This window comes from Choristoneura fumiferana, chromosome 15 (assembly GCF_025370935.1).
Source record: "Choristoneura fumiferana chromosome 15, NRCan_CFum_1, whole genome shotgun sequence".
NCBI classification, from domain to species: Eukaryota; Metazoa; Arthropoda; class Insecta; order Lepidoptera; family Tortricidae; genus Choristoneura; species Choristoneura fumiferana.
This window is the reverse complement of record NC_133486.1, coordinates 4,416,299-4,438,269: the sequence shown is the minus strand read 5'-3', so window position 1 is coordinate 4,438,269 and position 21,971 is coordinate 4,416,299. Positions and strand designations below refer to the sequence as shown.

Here is a 21,971-nt window from a genome sequence, read left to right as displayed (position 1 = left end):
TTTCTGAATTCATATTATGAATTCAGAGAGCTATTCCGGCTGTGTGAGGCCGGCCTTAGCATGTTTTATTAATTATGTAATCTTCTTCTTAAATCTAAAAACACCACTCGCATTTCCCATAAAGTATTATTGCCCCCAATATATATTTATGAAATACCGCAAAGCCACCTGTATCGCTTCATGCATAGTTCCACATCTATATCACGCATAAATCCATATATCTTTGTGTCAGCTATATTTTAAGCTAGTGAATAGCGTCACTTTACACAAGTCATAAGATGCAGCGTAAGCGACAAGAGATTACGAAGCAGGCATACGAGTAAAATAAAGCAGAATCAGAAAAATGTTTAGGTATTGTACTTTAATTCATGTCACCATGGAACCATTTCACAGTAACCGGCATAGTGGCATCGCATTAATTAACAAGGAAAACCGTAATGACTTTTCCTTTGAAAAGGTTCCATGGTGGCTCATAAGTCCTTGACCGTACTTAACTTTGTAGCGTGTTCACATTTCTTTTTAACCCCGGACGCAAACACGGTTGAATTGAATTGATGCGGTTTCACGAGAAAGAGAGTGCGTGCCTTGCGCTGGTTCTTAGCTACGTTTGATAAAAATTGGTTAAGCTGTCGGTGTAATCGGTTGATTTTAAAATTGGGTTTTTTTTTAATTTGGTGTTAGAACGAGACGATGAATATAATGAGGGCTATCGCGAATGAATTCGCCGCTAGAGGCGCTAGTGTAGCGTGAGGTCTCCGAAATGTCAAATCTCATAGTTTTTGGGTGAGCTACGCGGGTTTATTTATAATTAGAATTTTTTTGTGAATATTTTGCATTACCTGAAATTAATTATGGCAATTATGCGTTACGGGGCAATGAATGTCTGTGTTTTGAGACAGTGTTGTCTTTTGGAAACTTTTGTCCTCCCTTTTTTTCCGAACAAAACGGGACTAAGCAACACTGTGGTTGCTGGATATTTTTATGGTACGGTTTTTAAGGTGTTTTAAATATGATTTTAATCTAAACTTTGTTTTAACAGACTGAAAGCCACACTTAAAAACCTCACGCAACAGTGCGCCATCTAGTGAGACAAAAAACGATAGCCCTCATTATCATGGCGCACGGGTGTCAATAGGTCCCAGAAGCGTTACGGAGAAAGTACATTTTTTTATGCTTTCCAATTCTTCATTAGAGGACGCTGCCAGCTCCCGATGAATTTTTCAAGGCTCTTTTACATGAACATCTTACGAAAGAGACTAACCCCATCCTTACTAATATTATAAATACAAACGTAACTATGTTTATCTGTGTTCACGCTTGAACCACTTAAGTACTAAGTAGCTACTACTCTGATTATCAGGGGCATATTTACCCTAGGGCACACGGCGGCCACGACGTACAAAATACGCGTTCTCTATGCTTAGTGTATTTTCCCGTTCACAAAATACGTCTCGATCGCGTTCGCGTTAAAATCTCAATTTGTATGGAAACACGGACAGCGCCTCTAGCGGAAAGTGTGCGCAACAACTTTTGTGAGCGTAGGTTTGCTACGTAAACTATTTCGTCCGTGTATCGTAACGAAAACGGGTGACGACTGACGACGCCGCACCGTGGACATGTGGCGGCCCTACGTATCGACGATCGAACGCTCGATTTACGTCTTCGAATAGTAAACGAATGTTTTGTGAAAACGCCACACTAGAGGTACTCGAATCTACATTAAGCACGACGGCGTCTGTACACGCGTCAATGTGTGCGTAAGATAGGTACACAGGGCTGACTATCGCGAAACCCTAGTAGTTTTAAGTACTACCAATGACATTTAACGGTACTTATATGTAGGTATGGCTTAGATATGTGCAAATAAATGTAATCGTTAATCTTACCTATTTATTTAAATCTACTTAAAATTTGTCTGTCTGTGTATTTAAGCATTATTATTTTCAATTAGGTACAATAGATATACGACTACAAACTTAAACGAATTATTCGGTAGGTAGTTATTTCATGTATTAATCGCGATAATTTCTGAAATCATTATTATTTATTTATAAAGGAAGTAGTTAGGGTACTGTTATAATTGTCACGTTTTGTACTCAATCGCGGATTTCCATGACAGTGCATTGCCGACGATGCACTGACGATATACACTCTTTATGCTTTTTAGACCAGTCTAGATTTGAAACTCGTGGCGGACACCCAACTTTATTTAATAAACGTTATTTTTATGGACAATAGTAGTTTCAAAAACCCGCCCCGTAACAGTGGTGTCAGAAGTGGGATTTTCCACAACTATTCGGGGTTTAACTTTACAGTTTAAACTTAAGTGAAAGTTTTAAACTGAAACTACGCGAGTCATCCACTGTGTCGTTCAAAAGTATCGTAAGAGTGTGTCCGCCCTAAACCCTATTTTCTCTGTTTCGTGAAGTTCTAAGACTCAAATTACCAAATAGCCGCGCCGTTTCGTGAAGTGCTAAGATTCAAACTATGTACTAAAGTGAAAAGAATAGCTGTCATCTCTACCTCCGCTGTGTCCCGCTGCTCACGCCGTATCCTGTACCGTTCAAGAAGAAGCCGCTCAGTTCCTCTTGCATAACTGTGTGCTGGCAAATCCGGTGGTAGTCATTCCTGGTTATCGTCCACGACGAGTCATTCTTGGAGAGAAAACGACGTGAAAGTTGTTCGTATACCTAACCTACTAGATCCTGAGTTCCTGCTGTAAAACGCCTTGTTCGTGTCGCCCTGCCATGCTGAATTTCTTCGTGCTTATGTGAGTAGAATATTCTGTTTCTGTAGTTACTATCAATTTGTCAATCTAAAGTCGGTTTCGAAAGTATACGGTTTTGGGATCCAAATAATAGTCTTATAGTGTCAGTGTTAGAATTATTATATATACACACTTACCATTTCAAGCATTATCAATAACAGCAAGATGGGTTCAGAAGACCAGGCCAAATCAGTTTCCACGGAGCAAACTCCTATTCAAGTTCTTTGTAGTTTCGTAAATGTGTATAAAGGAGATCGTGAAACCTTGCCTGCATTTTTAACAAATTGCCAAAATGCATTGGACTTAGCGTCGGAGAATCAAAAGGTTGTGTTACTGAAATTCATAATTTCAAAATTGGAAGGCAAGGCTCAAATAGCCTGCTCAAATAAAATTTTTGAGAAGTTTGAGGATTTAAAATCTTTCCTTAAACAAAACTTTGGCGAGACTAAACATTACAACCACCTCCTCCTAGACCTACAAGCTTGTAAACAACAGGTGAATGAAACTGTCGCTCAATACGCCCTTCGTGTGGAAACCTGTTTAACACAACTGCAATCAGAAATACACAACTCTGACTCGTATAAAAAGGAAATACCGGGTCGCATTGCAATGACGGAAGATCTCGCCTTATATACATTCTCCTTGGGCCTAAAACCCAATATTAGCAACATGGTAAGATGTAAAAGTCCCAAGAACTTAAATTCAGCAATCAATATTGCAATAGAAGAGGAAAAAATCCAGAATTTGTCATTCAGATCGGGTAAACATGTAAAGTTCTGCAAGATTTGCCGTAGAGAGGGCCATTTAGAGGCCAACTGTTACAATGGGCAAAGGTCATCTTTGCAAGTGCCGTCATACCAACGTCAAACTAACGATGCAGCGAACTCTCCTCGTAGTTTGATTCCTAAATCATCACCTATTACATGTAGGTATTGTAAAAATATCGGTCACGATATTTCACAATGTAGAAAACGGCAATTCAATAATACTAGGTTCGCGAATAACACCGGTCAACGACACGCTGATCAAAACTGCTTAGACTGCGCTCCGGTCACGTTTGACGCAGAGTCACCACAAAACGAAGTATATTACAATAATGCAAACACCAGTCATTTAAACTAGGTAATCGGGTTTCAGACTCGTGCCAACCGAAACCTGAGTCACCAGGCACTTCTACTATCTCTACTTACGCTACTATTTCTGGTGAAAGTTCATGCAGTGTTATATCCACTAAGTCTATATTTCCTAAGTCCATCACTGTTGCGAATGATCACTGTAAGATTTTAAGTCATACTAAACCCACTGTTTCTACTAAATCCACTGGTTCTACTAAATCCACTGTTTCTACCAAATCCACTGAATCCCTTGAGCTTCACGAGAACTTAAAATGTACCAGTCCAAAGATATCAAATTGTACGTCTTGCGTTAAACCTATTTCTATCTCTACTAGTTCAGCTCTGGAAAAGGAGTCAAATAAAAAGTCGGAACTGTCTGACCATTTTATAACAGCGCCAGAAACTATATTCGACGTGTCCCAAAATAATAAAGCATTACTCCCGCATATCAGGACCAAAACTTCTCATACAAAAAATCCCGCACGTTTCCTAGTTGATACCGGAAGTTCCATTTGCATCATAAAACGTTCTTGTCTCACACAGGTTCCTAAACTAGAAAATCACATCATTAAGTTTAAAGGTATTAATGACACAGACTCTCATGCTGTAACGAAAGGCAAGTTTATTCTCCACCTGGAGTTGGAACAGGACCAGAAACCACTCTCTTTCCATTTTCATGTCGTAGATAACGTTCATCTCAATTACGATGGAATACTAGGCTCAGATTTCCTCAATGCATACCGAGCTACCATTCAATATTCAAATTTGAAATTAATCCTAAACAATGACCCAAAACAATATTTTGATTTGAAAACAGGTACTGTAATCCCTCCAAGGTGTGAAATGGTTATCGAGTGTCCGGTAACGAATCCTGAAATACAGGAAGGCCTCATCTTAGAATCCAGGCTTAAAGAATATCCTAAACTTTACTTTTCGCGATGTCTCGTTCGCGTAAATGCAGACGATAAAATCATTATGTCAGTTCTTAATACTTCAGAAGAAGAGATAATTTTAAAAGACGTTAAGTTTACAATAGAACCTGTTTCTTACATTCATGACAACGAATTAACAACCTCTGAAACAGTTAATTGCAATATCCATACCTTAGGCACTGAAGTTAACCGCGAAACTCAAGTCCATAATGCCATAAGATGTGGTCATCTTAATTTAGAGGAGGAAAAGCTGCTTCGAAACCTTTGTTCCCAATTCAAAGACATTTTCCACCTAGAGGGTGATCATCTTACAACAACAAAAACATTATCTCACGAAATACGCACTACCTCCGATAACCCAGTTCATGTGAAAAGTTACCGATTCCCGGAATGCCACAAAGCCGAAGTCGACAAGCAAATTAAAACCATGTTAGATCAAAAAATCATCAAGCCTTCCAGATCACCATGGTCTGCCCCTATATGGGTAGTTCCCAAAAAAACTGACGCTTCTGGTAAACCAAAATGGCGAATAGTAATTGATTATCGGAAATTGAATGAGATTACTATTGGCGACGCTTACCCCATCCCTGTCATAACGGATATACTAGATCAGTTAGGCCATTGTAAATATTTTTCTACCCTAGACCTAGCGTCTTCATTCCACCAAGTTCAGATGAAAACTGAAGCTGATGCCGAGAAAACGGCATTCAGTGTCCCATCGGGTCATTATGAGTTCACTAGAATGCCTTTCGGTCTAAAGAATTCTCCTTCCTCATTTCAAAGACTAATGAATGTCGTATTAGCCGGCCTCCAAGGCATCCATTGCTTCACCTACATGGACGACATTGTGGCCTTCAGTCACGATTTACAGTCGCACATTGAAAAACTAAGGCTTATTTTCGAAAAATTGCGTGAACACAACTTAAAATTGCAACCAGATAAATGCGAGTTCTTACATAAAGAAGTTCAATATCTTGGTCACATAATCTCTGATAAAGGTGTAAAACCGGATCCTAAAAAAATAGACTGCGTTATAAATTTTCCTACCCCTGCATCCCCTAAAGACATTAAATCATTCCTAGGTCTCGTAGGCTATTACCGTCGCTTTATTGCCAACTTCTCACATATATCCAAACCTTTAACCAATCTTTTAAAAAAGAACATTAAATTCGAATGGTCTTTGAAACAACAAGAAGCTTTCGAAGTTTTAAAGACAAAAATAACCTCCGCTCCAATTCTCCAATATCCAGACTTTTCAAAACCTTTTGTACTCACTTGCGATGCTTCAAATTACGCTGTCTCAGCTATTCTCTCACAGGGGGAAATAGGAAAAGATCTGCCTATTGCGTTTGCTTCTCGAACGCTTAACAAAGCAGAAGGTAATTACTCCACCACCGAAAAAGAATGCCTCGCCATTCTCTTCGGCACCAAAACTTTTAGACCTTATCTTTACGGACACAGTTTCACAATCGTTACAGATCACAAGCCTTTACAGTGGCTATTTAACTGCAAAGACCCCAGCTCACGTTTAGTTCGATGGAGATTGAAGTTAGAAGACTATGATTATGAAATTCAGTATAAAAAAGGTAAAATGAATTGTAATGCTGACTCATTGTCCCGAAATCCCGTACACTCTATTGATAATGCCTCTAGCAGCTCTTTGACCCCGGAAACATACGAACAATATTTACAAGCCAGCCGTCAACATACTGTGTCATACGACACCGTTATCCAGGAGCACAATGAGTCATTACTTAAAGCAAAATGTAAACTTATCACCTTTCCCTCTGCTATTGATTTAGATGAATCTATTCCATATTGCACTGAAATAATTGAAATGTCTACTCAAAATATCCAGAATGTAGAACGAGAGTTGCACACTCACTATTCCACCTCAAACCAAAAACACGTGTTCACCCACCTTTTTTTACGAGTTCATCACTACGATGAAATATCATATAAAGATATATTTAACCTTCTCCGTGATTACAGGAACATGATCAAATTGTGCCATAGTGAAGAAAAGGAATTCGCAATATCAGATTTCAAGGACCCATTTAATAAAATATTGTTCACAAGAATATATAACATGCTCGCCTATTTGTTTAACGGTACAGGTATAAAAATTAATGTTTACCACAATAATATTCTATTTCCAACACCGAATGAAATCTCAAAAATCCTAAGGGATAATCATGACTCGCCCTCAGCAGGTCACCCCGGTATATCTCGAATGCTAGAAAGGCTTAAATCAATGTACTGGTGGAAAAGCATGCGTCAAGATATAGAAACATATGTCAAGAATTGTAAGACGTGTCAAATAAATAAACCACTGCGTCAATCAAATCGAGCTCCAATGGTTATAACGTCTACTGCTACCAAACCTAACGAGAAACTATTCCTCGACTTGGTCGGGCCGCTGCCAGAGACCCATCATAATAAATACAAGTTTATCTTAACGCTCCAAGACGATCTCACTAAATACTCTCAAGCATATCCTATGCCCTCATGTTCAGCTGAAGATTCCGCACAGCGTCTTGTACACTTCATCTCACACATAGGCATACCCAAAACGATAGTAACCGACCAAGGAACTAATTTCTGCTCTGACCTGTTTAAACAATTGGAACGGTTACTTGGCATCAAACACCTCTTCGCATCCCCATATCACCCCCAGACATGTGGCTCCCTCGAGCGAAGTCATTCCACCCTTAAAGCATATTTAAGATCATATATAGATGAAAATCAACATACTTGGGACTTATATATCAATACTGCCATGCTCGCTTATAATTCAAACATTCACACCACCACGGGCTTTTCTCCAATGGAGCTGATGTTTGGTCACAAGCCTTACTTGCCAAAAAGCATAGATTCACTAGAGTCAAACACCTATACGGACTATATACGTGCATTGAATCATAGGCTGTATTATAGTAGGCAGAAGGCTTTAGAAAATATACAAACATCCAAAGAGAGGTCAAAAGCTTACTATGACTCGCATGCCAAACCCTTAAACTACAATGTCGGTGATATGGTATATATAAGATGTCACCACAAACAAAATAAGGCACTATCACCCGTTTGGAAAGGGCCGTATAAGGTTATAAAGTTAAACGGAAACCACACCGTCACCGTGCTTATTAATCGTAAACACGTACGTCATCATTATGACGAAATCAAACTTGCACCTCAATTTTAAACATTATATTACAGGTTTGCCTCGGTGCTCACGGTATGTCTCGGGAGTTTTGTCACGCCAATCATAAGGAGTTCAGGCCTCTTCTTCGATCAAATGCCAGATGTTAAGTTCACAAATGACAAATGGAATGTTGTTACTTACATAGATATAAGCCACATACAGCCTCACTTAGATAATGTAGAGTTTCTGTTTGCAAAGATATCAACGTTTTGCAAATCTCATTCTTCATCAAAAGTACAGATAGACTGCTTAAATTCACTAAGTGCTCTACAAAATCAACATGCTAATAACATCAAAAAGTTTTCGTCTATATCTTACCTAGTTCAAAGTCCAGCACGTGTAAAACGAGGCCTCATCGATGCTGGCGGCTCAATACTAAAAACATTCTTCGGGACATTAGACTCGGACGACGCGATAAAGTTCACGGATGCAATTCATCAGGTACAGTCCGATGAAAAAAAGTTAGCTCATGTCATGAAAGATAATATTCATATTGTTAAATCGACTATCCTTAGTTTAAATAACACAATATCAAAGGTTAATGAAAATGAAGCCCGGCTTAACCAAAACTTAGACGTAGTCGAAAAAGCTTTCGAACAGTTAAGAAATTCAAATGACAAATTAGATATCAAAACTCACCTCAACTCTCTACTAAATTCTATGGAAAGCATAATCATGTCCTTATCCTTTGATATCGATGATATAAATAATGCCATTCTCTTTAGCAAATTAAATATTTTGCATCCCACTGTACTAAGTCCCTATCAGCTGTACAATGAACTTGAACAAAACGCCAACAACCTGCCTAAGCATTATGAGCTTCCAACATCGCTGTCGCTGCAAAACATTCACGACATTGTAGACGTAAGCAGTTTGATATGCTATTATCATTATAATAAGATAGTTATAGTTATAAAAATACCACTTGTAATTCCACAGACTTATAGTCTATATCATCTCATATCTCTACCAGTTCCGTATGACATTTCGAAACCCGACACTTTTGCCTTAATTGCACCCAACAAACCGTATCTAGCAGTAACAGCTGACAGAATGTTTTACTCACTCTTCGACAGTGTCAAAGAGTGCAAAGTGATTACAAATAAGTGTTACGTGTGTGAATTAAACAATATCTATTCCACAATCGCGACGCCAACGTGTGAGACAATTTTGTTAAACGATGTAGTTTCTAAGTTACCTAGTTTATGCGTAGTTAAGATTTTGCATGGGTCCATAGATATGTTCTATAAATTAAGGAAAAACCGCTGGATATTTGTACAATCCGAACCTGGCAAATGTCATATCACATGTGAGAACGACCCAAATAATTACGATGAAATTTTGTTCGGCACAGGTTTGTTAAACCTACAAAAGCGTTGTAACGCCTTTTTCAAAACCTTACAGTTTAGCGCTAGTGATACCATTGTTACAAATATAACTACCAATGCTCAAATAATGTCATCGTTCAATATTATCTTTGACGACTGTTGTGAAAAAAATAAAATAAATAAAACTTTGCCTCAGTTGCCTTTTGTAAGATTAAATAACATAAACAATTTGGATTCTTTGGTCCATGCTAGTACCCACTTAGATCAGCTTCAACAAGAACTCAATAAACTGGAAAATACTTCACACCTGGAAAAGTACAGTGTCCACTATCTGTCACTTACCAGTTTAACTTCCGCCCTTGTTATCTTATACATGTTTTATAAGACCAGGATATGTTTATACCACAAGAGTTCGCCATTGTGTTGCATAAAAATGTCCCGTCGATGCAATAGAAGGAGAACCAACAACGAAAAATCAGCACCGATAGATAATCCCCAGGAAAATGTCCCGGAGTCAGAAAGTTCTCCTTCTACTTCAGACGATGAACCAGTTTCAATTAAACGTAATATAATAGTATAATGTCTTAATCATATAGATTACTACTTACTTCAGGTTACTATTTGTATTTCTATTTCCTGCAGATAACTTTAAATTTTGTCGGGTAATCACTCCCGCTTTAAGCATATTGATTTTAAAGTTAATTACCTAGATCGTTAATACTAGAGCCACGCAATACGGCTAGATCCTATGTCTAGAATAAAATAAACCTTTTGTTAGCCAAAGCGAAGTTCATGACTACACTAGGTCTTCAGATTTCTCATCACCCTCCCGTGATGATCAATCTTAACGGGGGGGCTGTTATAATTGTCACGTTTTGTACTCAATCGCGGATTTCCATGACAGTGCATTGCCGACGATGCACTGACGATATACACTCTTTATGCTTTTTAGACCAGTCTAGATTTGAAACTCGTGGCGGACACCCAACTTTGTGTAACTCAAATTTATTTAATAAACGTTATTTTTATGGACAATAGTAGTTTCAAAAACCCACCCCGTAACAGTACCTTTATCATATCGCAAAATTATTGCTCCCAAATTTAGTGCCGTGCGGCCGAGAAACATCGCGTTGCGCACCCGACTAGATTCCTGCGGTTTTCCTGCAATCTGCGCTTGAGAGGTGGGGTAACTTGAACCGGTGCGGGGCGGAGTGTGGCCATTCTGTACGTTAGTACTATTATATATTTTGTGCCTATGGCCAAATGGGACTTAGCCCGGGGCGGCAGGCGGCGAGGGGTGGCGAAGCCACCTATTGCAGGTTTTTTTTTCTTTAAATGAAATACTTTATCATCACTTAACAGGGTGGCAAAGCTAAATGGCCTGAGGCGCCAAATTTTTAAATAAGCCTGCTGATTTTTCAATATACGTGTACTACATCACAAATAAATCACTTATCCCCCTCTTTACTTACCATCAACAATCGAATACTTCCCCGCTCCTTCCTAAACGTAGCCTTACCCACATAACTTCTCATTTGTACCAAAATAACAAGTTGTGCGCTGTAACTAAAGTTATTTGCAGAAAATCCCTTGGCTAGAAAGCATGTCTTATACCTAGTACAGTGATACACTAGCATCACTCTGTAACTTTACACACGTTTCAAATTGTAATGACCATTTTATTTAAAATATATGTTCACTACTACTACAATATCAACAGCGTGATCTCTCAGTGAATGAAAATCTTAATTTTTTACGTCTGTCTATCTATCTAGTTATATTAGTAGGTATAACTATCTAAAATTCCCCAAACTGAAGATGAAGAAGATGAAGATTGATTTATTTGCCAACATGAACAATACAGGATAGGCACACAGAATACAAATAAACAATAAACTAATAAAAAATGCGTTTGCCAGCACATTGGAGGTTCAGCTAACTCTGGAAATCCGTAGATACCTACAAATTTGTAAGGAACCCTTAGTGCGCGAGTCTGACTCACGCTTGGCCGGTTTTATTAACAAAGGTTTCTTTTTAAATCGGTTCCGTTAACATGTTTATTTTTTATTTGTTTCCAGTTTGTAGCTCACCCGAACGTACAGCAATTGCTTGGGGCGATCTGGTACGAAGGCCTGCCCGGGTTTAAGAGGAAAAACATCGTCGGGCAGTGCGTGCAGGTACTTATTAATATTATGTATACAGTCAACAGCAGAAAAGTGGCTGAGCACTTACGGTGCTCAAAATGATCTACGAGTACACACGACTCTACTGCCATGGTAATAAAGAGAGTGTTGAGATCATTTTGAGCACCACAAATGCTCATCTACATCAGCTGCTGACTGTACTAATTTGGCTACTTTCTTACTAACTTGGTGCAGTGACCCGAAGTGGGTCTTGGCCTCCAAAACCAGACTACGCCATGCCTTACGATCTTGGACCCGCTCTTGCCAATCTTTGACCTCTAGATCCAAAAGGCGTCTCAGGACCTCGTCTCTCCAGCAGTACCTGGAACGACCAACCGGTCTAAGGCCATTTGATCGTCCCAAGTACGCTCACTTCACGGCTCGATCCTTTCCCAGCCTTTCCACGTGTCCAAGCCTCCGGAGTCTGGACGCTTTAGTCTCTCCAATAAAATTGGGCTCAGACTCTATTTATTGCACAGCTCAGACTATTTTGTTACAAGATAAGTCCCGCCGCTATAAAATTAAATAGAAGAAAACAGGGTAACGTTATAGTAACGATGACTTCTATAGTATGTTGAACGGCAAAAGTTAAATATTATGGAACTCCACAACAGCTCCTAGATTATGGGCTATTTATGAGATTTCGGTGCGAACTACAACCCAAGCAGGTTATTCACAGCAGAAACTTATGCCCAACAGTGGGTCATATATAGGGACATGACGATAATAGTTGAAAATGACTCTATTTTGTTGGCAGGTTGCGAAACTTGGCGCCATGTTTCCCATATACTGCACGATATACATGTTGGCCCCGAACTCGGAATACGGCCGGTTCATGAAGAAGCCTTTTGTCAAATTCATCTGCCACAGTTCGTCTTACATGTTGTTTCTAAGTGAGTACTAACTTAGACCCTAGATAAATAGTACATTGTGTCTTAAGGGCGCTAAATAAGGAATTACGAACGTGAGTCTATTAGAGTCGATGTTCGTAATTCTAGTACTTCCCGTGCGACATACAATGTTTTTCATCACATCTGCGAGTAAAATTGTATATTTGTAAAAGAAAAACTAATATTTTTTCAAAAATTGCCGATACCGCTGATTGCGCTCTTGGCAGCGCTAGCGCCAGCTCCCCACCGCCCTCCCCCTCCGCAGCATGTGCATGGCGTGCGTGTGCAGCGCGCGCACGGAGCAGCAGCACACCATGCAGCAACAAACTCTTTTACCGACCTTGGGCTTCATGGCATGAAAATTAGTACGGGCAATGACTCATTTACCGACCACGGGTTTCATGAGAAGCACATTAAGGTCGAAGGTTTTATTTGGGGGGTTGCAACCAAGGTAGCCTGCATGTTACGACACTTTTTACGAGCAAGTGTGATGAAAAAGATTTTACCATTAAGTGCGGCAACTTTTGCTATTCGGCGGCTTGGCATTGTTGTTTTATACTTAATAGTATCAACTACCCAATCGTTTTTATTTCATGCACAGTGCCACGCAAAATTGATCTGGATTGTAGAGTTGCCGCATTTTACGGTAGTGGCTACTTTACCTCGCATGCACAGACTTATTTAAAGAGTCACACAAAATACACCAACGACGAGTACCTACTTCATTTTGGGTTGCCTAACCCAAAAGGAAATACATGAGTACTATCAATGTGGCCATTAATGACGTGATTGACGTAGAGTAGACACTACAAATTTTATTGTTTTGTAGCTTCGACATGTTCAATCATTGCTTTTTGTTGTCTATCTCTTCTGTTTATCTATCAAGTACGATCAAAAGCATAAATATATATACGTTACTAAAACATCAAAAATATCTATACACCTTTATGCCACTAAACATATTAGTTGATGTATATACATATTTTGACGCTATGGCTGTATATATATTTTTGCATTTGACTGTACCTACTCACAATAAGTCAAAACCAGGGTACTTGCCAGTGTAGTGTGTAGTGTAGTGTGCTTAGTACCCATAACACAAGCTTTTCTAATCTTACTTTGGGACTAAGTAAGTAATAAGTCAATTGGTGTGAATTGTCCCGTGATATTTATTTATTTATTTATTTACAACAGAAGAAAAAATCGTTAATTTCTATTCAGGAATCTTAAAAAACTACCAACAACAAAATAATTAGAAGCCAATCTCAGTATTCAAACTGTAACAATTTACAGCGCCCATCAATTTACATTTAGTAAAAATAAACATCTTCAAAGCGCTCATAGATTATATGAGAGGGCTTTTGTTTGTTGTGATAAAGATATGTATCCGACCTTGATCGTGGATATTCTTTGGATATTAGTTATTATTGGATAACTGAGGAAGGGTTTCAACGTTTGAAACTTTAGGTGATTTGCGTTATTGAGAATTTAGAGCAAAAATGAATAAAATCAACTTTAACAAGTATAGTAGATACGAGTTCGTTATTTAAGATGAGACGACAGAAAACATGAAGATGAAGCTAATTTCTAGCTATTCCGTGACGCGTAATTACTATACCAATAAGCCACCCGAATGATTAAAATATAAAACTGGGCCGTATGTTTAGGTATACTTATTAAATAACTAAGTGGATGTGAATCTAGGGACAAGGCATTGAAAAATAGCAACAGAACAGATGTAAAGACATACAAATATTCAGTCGACTGTTGTCACCGTACATCCAAAGTTAATAATTAGTTATTTATGCAACTCTATCGGAGTCCTTAAAACACGAGTGTGGTTTGATTAGGGTCACATGAGTGTTTTAAGCCTAATTACGTACAGTTGCATACCAATATTTTATCTACATCCATATATTAAATCCTCTATCATGTGTTCAAGAACCATTGAGAATGACCTGCATTAACGAGAACTAGGTAGGTATGTCTGCCCCACGAGCTGCGCCCGCTGCGCGCCCGACGACCTGCTGCTGCTCGTGCGCACGGCACGGCGCGCCCCGGTGCTGTAATGATGTATGAAATCTTATTACGATACAGATTTCTGTATCGCAATGACCACAGCCGTGTTCATAATACTATCCAATGTCGTAATGCTGGTCATTATCTATGGTTTTTGAACGCATAATGGAGGATTTACTTTAAAGATAAATAATATTTTAATACTCAAAATCCCGAGTACTCCAGCATCGGTCATGCGCTCGAGATTTTTCGTTCCAACAAGAGGTAGGTGAAAGGTATTTTTTAGTTCCAGATCTTGTTTGGAAACCCTTTGAGGATATAACTGCAATAACATTTTAATTTTTTTTTTTCTCCAGTGCTGCTGTCGCTCGCATCGCAGCGTGCTGAATTCTTAGTTCTGGAATGGTCCGGCATCAGTTGGCTTCAAGAGTTGGTGGAATACTGGAAGGAGCACGAGCGTGGGTCCTTGCCTGGCCTCATTGAGTTCACCGTCATAATTTATATAGCAAGTACGGGATTATGTAGTCAGTTATCATCACTATTGCTGTTCCTATTTTCGTCGTCATCATCTTAACCCCCGTCATCAGTTTTTATGTGCTGAGACTTCACTGTCATATTATTATGTTACCAACACGGCAACAATGCAAGCACACAATGTGGTGGTATTATATGTCTTACAGCGAACTACTTTGTAGCCACAATCATCTTCATTATTGTGATAACAGCCTTTTCTGGCGTTATCTTTAGTAATGATCATACCTGTGTACTAACACTAACTCCATTATCTTGCAGGTTTAATATGGGCAGAAATACGAGCACTCTGGTCTGGTGGCATCATGGAATACATCAGCGACTTATGGAATATCGTCGACTTTATCACTAACATGTTTTATATTGCCTGGATTTGTTTACGAATTTCTGCGTGGTATATTGTACAGGTTGGTTTGTTATTATCTTTGAAATTTCTACTTTTCTTATGTCAATCTTCTCCATAAATCTCCTTGTCTAACACGAACGACATTCATCATCCATCCAATAATGCAATTGTGGTGATGCACGCGTACGATTATTAGCCCACTGGACGTTAATTATACATTTTCCAACAGAGGGACTTCAAGAATGGCCTGGACCCTTGGTACCCGCGTGAGCGTTGGGACTCCTACGATCCCATGTTACTCTCCGAAGGTGCCTTCGCTGCTGGCATGATATTCTCCTTCCTTAAACTCGTTCATATCTTCTCCATCAACCCGTATCTTGGACCTCTACAAGTATCTTTGGGAAGAATGATCCTGGATATCATCAAGTTCTTTTTCGTTTATATGCTTGTGTTATTTGCTTTTGGATGCGGTGAGTGCCTTTTGTTCCTACGTATGTTTTTGATAATAATTTGAACGAAATTTTAATGCATTGTGAATTCTTCAGTACAAGATTTTTGGAACAGAGCCATACACAGTTAATTGATGTATACGAGTATTAATCCAATATTGAATTTTATTCAGGTCTCAATCAACTGATGTGGTATTATGCTGAATTGGAGAAAAATAAGTGCTACCATACAGCTAACGGTATGCCTGATTTTGATAATCAAGAACGAGCATGCACAATATGGAGACGATATGCTAAGTAAGTGTCAGCACTTAGATTACCACCTAAATTTTTTCCTACATTCAAAACTTTTTTGCGTACAATTGCACTTCTTTGAATGTCACTTCCATTTTCATCCTATGTATGAGTTAGATCCAACATTTTCCTTTATTATTTTTCAGTTTATTTGAAACATCACAGTCTCTTTTCTGGGCATCGTTTGGTCTTGTTGACCTCACAACCTTCGAGCTGACCGGTATCAAGAGTTTTACTCGGTTCTGGGCCTTGTTGACCTTTGGGTCATACTCCGTCATCAACATTATAGTGCTGCTTAACATGTTGATCGCTATGATGTCCAACTCCTACCAAATCATCTCAGTGAGTACCATCACTTGAAGCAGCTTTTGATGCGAAATTCGAATTGGTTCTTTCTCTTAATAAGTATACCAGTTTCTTTAGCCTTTTTTTATTTTTGTTCTTTATTTCAGGAACGTGCTGATGTAGAATGGAAATTTGCTCGCAGTAATCTCTGGATGTCATATTTTGAAGATGGCGATACAGTTCCCCCTCCATTCAACATCATCCCCACTCCCAAGCAATTCGTCGGTTGGATTAAGCATTGTTGTGAAAATAAAAACATGGGATCTATCATCGTAAGTATCTTTATATGTTGTCCCTACATCCATTGGCTCCTTTACTTTTTTACAACAAGATTCAAACAAAATATTGTCAATTAAATTGATAGTTGTAGGTAACAACGTCGGTCAATAATTAATCCACGGATAGTTTTCCTTACCATCAATAAAATTTTGACAGATTATCCATATAAAATGTGCCAAAATATAACGCAGTAAATATCAACAGCAGTAACTTTAGTCCTGACTCCTGACCTATTTAGCTAGAATGATCTTAAAATCTCCCAAGGTTTTCTTATTGTTTAAATATGACGGTATGAAATAGCTATGACAGTATTCTTATTGCCTAATGCTCCATTGAAATTGTATTCACCATTTCTATTCATCAAGTCGCAGAACCAGATTTTGAACGTTAGTTGGTAGAAGGTAGCAGAGCGAGATGTTGAATACGATTTTGATGGCACGCGCGTTAGACAATAAAGCATCAGGTTTGTATTGTTCTTAAACTGAAACCTTACATTGGTACAATACTTAAGACTTGCTATCACATCAGAACAAATCCCGTGAGAAAGCGCGACAGCAACACGAAGCAGTGATGCGTGTTTTGGTCAGACGTTACGTAACTGCAGAACAGCGTGCCAGAGATGAAGTAGGAGTGACAGAAGACGATGTTATGGAGATCAGGCAAGATATCTCCACACTGCGATATGAGCTGATTGACATATTGCATAATAACGGCATGAAGACGCCAAGGATCAACATGCAGGATGCCCAAGGTCAGTTTTTTTTGTACAGGTTGATGCTGTTAGGGTTGCCGCTGCTACTGCTTCGTCCTGACGGTTGAGGGCCAAGGATTGTTGGGTATTATTTTACATAAATCCTGCCGTTTCTCAAATCTGGTTTCCTCGTCTGTCAGAAACGGATGCAGTACCTAACGAGCATGCATGCATGCATGTCTGAGCACGAGCATGAAACATCAGAAATAGCCACTAAGAACTAAGAAGAGAAAACTGAAAATGGGAAGCTGTTTAAGTCTATTTAGATCAATATCGTGCAGTACTTTTGAATTAAATTGGAATCCTAGCCTTTTATGTATATGTTTTATGTGCATCCAAATTAAAGTAAATATTATCGTTTTCTTTCTGCACGCTAAAATATCACGTGATAGAATTCATTTTTATTTCGATTTTTTAAGTCTATAGTTAGGATTCTCTATTAGTGTCTGGTTATAATGCTCTTTAATTTTAATGCATTGAATTTGAATTTGAACTACCTACTATATTTCTTTCAGTTGCCGGTAAGAAAGGCAAAGTAATGGAGCGAAGGATTCTCAAGGACTTCCAGATTGGAATAGTAGAGGGCATCATCAAGGATGTCATCTCCAAAGAGAACAAGCCAAAGGATGTCTTCAGTCAGATCGCTAAGGCCATTGTGAGGAGAGGAAGCACTGACAGGTTAGTGGCATGACAACCCTTGTTATTGTAGTCTACGAAAAATGTAGTATATGAGAGTGAAAATAGTAGATTTGTACAACACGTTCATAATCTTATATTCATCCGCCCGAGCCGCAGGCGAGCCTTGATAGTTGAGTCGAGAGAAAGATCGAGTAAGTCGAGGTTTAATAAACAAGTTATACACGTAGGTATTCTTCTCGTAACTTCGATTGCAAGGGAAATAAACAGCAACAAAATAAAACTTTTTATACATTTTTGACGTAGTTATAGATTTTTATGCACTATTGCATTAAAATTTTATGTCGCATTAACGAGCATGAAAAGTAAAAAAATAAGATTTTGCAATTCCCTTGTACATTTCAAAGGTGGATAAAATTTATCGACTGCATAATATTCAAGTATTATAAAGTTTTTCGGTAGCACTAATTTTCCCAGATAAACAACTAGGTCAATTGGTTTATTACAAATGAAGATTTTATAATTGGAATGTAAAAGTCTAACTTTTGTTTTCGGAAAACATTTGGCAAGGTTTCAATTCCAAACTTGGCCAGACAGATTAAATTTAATCCTTATTTTTATCCAGTATTTACTCGTTAAGTTATTGCTGGAGTGTTTGTAACAATCAACTAAGTAGGTACAATTTCCAAGAACCAACTATAATGTTTCAGTTAAATCTTTATTGCAATAGAGAAAAGAGAAGCATAATTAAAAACCATTAGCCACATGTTTCGTCAACTTAATAAAAACATTCAAAATAAACAATACTACAATTATAAACTAAAAGAGACAAAAAAAAACATATTTTAAATTGTGTGTAACTTTTCTTTTGTGTAACTTTTTTTTTACTTTTTGCTGAATTGCACATATTAGCGTTAAGTACCTGGGAGACCGAGATATATATATATTGCTCGTTTAAAGGTATTAGATAGATAGATTAGATAATATATATGATAAGTAATGAAGTGAAATAATTTATCTCTAAGTAACTTCATCTCAGAAATCATCATTAAACTTTATGATCCTAAGCAATCTAACATCTTTCATCTACATCTTTTCTACTTTCTTGCCATCAACAGCAAGAAACGTGATTGGAACGCCCTCGTTCGCACCAACACTGGCAAGAGGGACCCCATAGGCACAACAGCCGAGGCCCTAACGAAGCGCAGCCGCCAGTCTTTGAGGATGCATATCCTGGACAACGTGAATGCCAGGACTATTGATCCGCAGAAGCTCCTAGGTATGTATCAGCTACTTAACCTTCAAACTACCGATGCCTCAATAAAAAGATACTCAAGCCGTGGTGGCCTAGTAGTTAGACCTATGTCCTCTCAACTAGAGAATCGTGTGTTAAAATCCAGGCTCGTACCTTGTAAGTTTTTCAAAATTCATGTGCGAAATTACATTTGAAATCACGAGCTTCACGGTGACTCCTTTTTTGAAGTCGCTTAAAATAAAGTTAACCAAACTTTTTTACATCAAACAACTTGCTCTTGCAGAATATAATCCAAAGCTGTCAGGCGTTACTCCTACAACGCGCGTGGCGTATGCCAAGTTCATGAGAAGCAAGATCAAATCAGATTTCACGGCACGGAACGATGGCCGCGAGTCTGAAGGAGATTTGGAGGATGAGGTCTTTGAGTCACCGAAAAAAGGTGCCACGGAACGACAAAGTGGTAAGCAAATGTGCCTTTAATTACGAACTGCTGTAGGTAAATTATGTTCTGTGCTGTATATAATTATCCTCTTTGCTTTAGCTCGCTCTTTCCGAACCAGAACTCCCATTCCAGAAATGTCAGATGATGAAGGATTGAAAGAAAACGAAATGAAAGTAGAAGCTGATATTGAAACAGACACTAAAGGTAACAAATATTTGCATGATCAATCACATTCGAAACTTAATCCTGCCTTCTTAATTGACGATTTTTAACGAAATATCAAATTTGTTTCATAGGATCTGAAGGCGGATCTGAACAAACAAGACCTCTTAAATCATCATCGCAAGAGCCGTCAGAGCCCAGAACTCCAGATTTTGATCCAGTTACCGACAAACGTCTTCCACCACCAGCGCAGTTCGATACCACTAAGGATTATGTCATCCAAATAGATGAACCAGAATCGCCATCCAAAACACTCTTCATAACTAGAGATGAAGATAACAATCTACAAAAACCTATCACGGCCAAAACTGAGCATCCAGAATCTTCCAAAGAACAAATTCTATCTGCATCAGCTTTAGAAAGCCATTATAAAGAAACAGTGTCACCTGTTTCAAGGTCATTGACACCTGCTTCTGATGCAAAAGTAAGCACGGTCTCGGAAACGCCTAAAAGAGATTCTAGAGAAAAATCTAAATCAAGTCTAGCAAGTCCTAGATCTGCAAGAGTTAGCCCATCCCCTCATGCCTCACCAACTCCTTCAATTCCTACTGACAAAGGCAAATCGAAAGTCACGGGAAAAGTGGTATCCGGTTGGCTTTAGACAATTTTAGATTGTAAAAATATTTTCGACGATTCAACCATCTTTTTAAGTTGCTGTTGGTGTTGTTGTTGCTGCTTGGGGGGTAATGACTGTAGGTACCTGATAAGTTGATTTGGTAATATTTATTTATTTATTAAAAAAAATATTTCTAGGGTTCTGTACTGTACATACCTTAGTTGGAAAAAACGGAACCCATAAAAGATCACTTACATACCACGGGTCTGCTCCCCTTGGAACAGTGATGAAATTGAACTTTTAAGTCAAAGCAATCAACAGATAAATGATGAATATTAATATTGATGCCCTAAATATGTTAAATATCATGTTAAATATCACGGGACAATTCACAACAATTGACCTAGTCCCAAAGTAAGCTTAGCAAAGCTTGTGTTATAGATATTGCATATGCAAGGGATAAATATAATTAAATAAATATAGATACATACTTAAATACATATTAGACACCCAAGACCCGAGAACAAACATTCGTATTTTTCATACAAATATCAGCCCCGACACGGGAATCGTCAGGTAGTACGGGTAGTCAGGTTCTCTAACCACTAGGCCATCTGGTCGTCAAATAAAATAAAACAATCAACGAAAAAAGTGTATCCATTCCAATCTTACATTGAAAGTGAAATGTTGGCAAAAACTTAGTGAGCCTATCCTTAATAGATGGTTGAATAGTTTTATTTGTCTACAAAAAATTTACGTGACATATTAGTGAGAAATGCCTTATTGACATAGCAATAAATAGACTTAAGAGTAGTATATTGTGTGTTATGTAAATTGCACTCAATCTTAACGAATTTGATCATTTACAACATTTTTATAACCACAATCTTCTCCACCTTTTAAATTGTATTTTTAATTAGATTAGAACAGGTATGACAATATATGCATTTGATTTGTATTACACAATTTAAAAGGGTGAGAAACAACGTGGGCATGTCAACGAATTACTAACACAACTTTTTCCTTTCATTAAAACGAAGACATATTTTTCTAGAATTGTTAACAGAGCCACAATTTTACATTTATCAAGTTTGTTGATGTAGTTTGTAAGTTAATGAAATAAAAGGTTTGTTTTATGTTTGCCACCGTTTATTTCTATGTAGTATCATAAAAACCAACAAATTGGCTTAATTTGAAGATAGCCTCTAGTGAAATGTTATAGTTCACGTTCGGAGTCCAGGTACTTACTTACAAAGGAAGAGTAGAGAAACGCAAAGTTCTTTGATGTGACTGTTTATTCATATTTCAGCGAACAAAATAAGTAGTTTACGCACGTAACGATGAACTTTGCTTTAAAATAACAGTCAATTTCATAAAGAAGTTGCAAAAGTGTATTTTGGTACCTATTATTTTGTTAGCTTTACCTTTT

The 21,971-nt window shown here is 38.1% G+C and overlaps 2 protein-coding genes across 4 annotated transcripts in view; both read left to right on the top strand.

Annotated features, from left to right (window-relative positions):
* Positions 1 to 21,683, top strand: part of trp (transient receptor potential) — a 64,199-nt gene extending 42,516 nt beyond the window's left edge. For both annotated transcript variants that reach the window (XM_074098464.1, XM_074098463.1), the window contains exons 8-21: positions 11,423 to 11,521; positions 12,285 to 12,420; positions 14,793 to 14,945; positions 15,229 to 15,374; positions 15,543 to 15,783; positions 15,936 to 16,059; positions 16,203 to 16,398; positions 16,509 to 16,673; positions 17,209 to 17,431; positions 17,947 to 18,109; positions 19,186 to 19,346; positions 19,606 to 19,782; positions 19,864 to 19,968; positions 20,061 to 21,683. In XM_074098464.1, the coding sequence (XP_073954565.1) occupies positions 11,423 to 11,521; positions 12,285 to 12,420; positions 14,793 to 14,945; positions 15,229 to 15,374; positions 15,543 to 15,783; positions 15,936 to 16,059; positions 16,203 to 16,398; positions 16,509 to 16,673; positions 17,209 to 17,431; positions 17,947 to 18,109; positions 19,186 to 19,346; positions 19,606 to 19,782; positions 19,864 to 19,968; positions 20,061 to 20,587 (2,616 nt within the window). In that variant the 3' untranslated portion in view covers positions 20,588 to 21,683. The remainder of the gene's footprint in view (positions 1 to 11,422; positions 11,522 to 12,284; positions 12,421 to 14,792; positions 14,946 to 15,228; positions 15,375 to 15,542; positions 15,784 to 15,935; positions 16,060 to 16,202; positions 16,399 to 16,508; positions 16,674 to 17,208; positions 17,432 to 17,946; positions 18,110 to 19,185; positions 19,347 to 19,605; positions 19,783 to 19,863; positions 19,969 to 20,060) is intronic.
* LOC141435720 (uncharacterized) lies at positions 2,379 to 10,406 on the top strand. 2 transcript variants are annotated; one of them, XM_074098472.1, is made up of 2 exons: positions 2,379 to 2,770; positions 8,031 to 10,406. In XM_074098472.1, exons 1-2 carry the CDS (start codon positions 2,748 to 2,750, stop codon positions 9,922 to 9,924), a joined length of 1,917 nt encoding a protein of 638 aa, XP_073954573.1. In that variant the 5' UTR covers positions 2,379 to 2,747; the 3' UTR covers positions 9,925 to 10,406. The 2 variants fall into 2 exon arrangements, with proteins under 2 accessions (XP_073954573.1, XP_073954574.1); XM_074098473.1 differs by lacking the exon at positions 2,379 to 2,770 and adding an exon at positions 5,693 to 6,400.
* Positions 21,684 to 21,971: the final 288 nt, after the last annotated feature.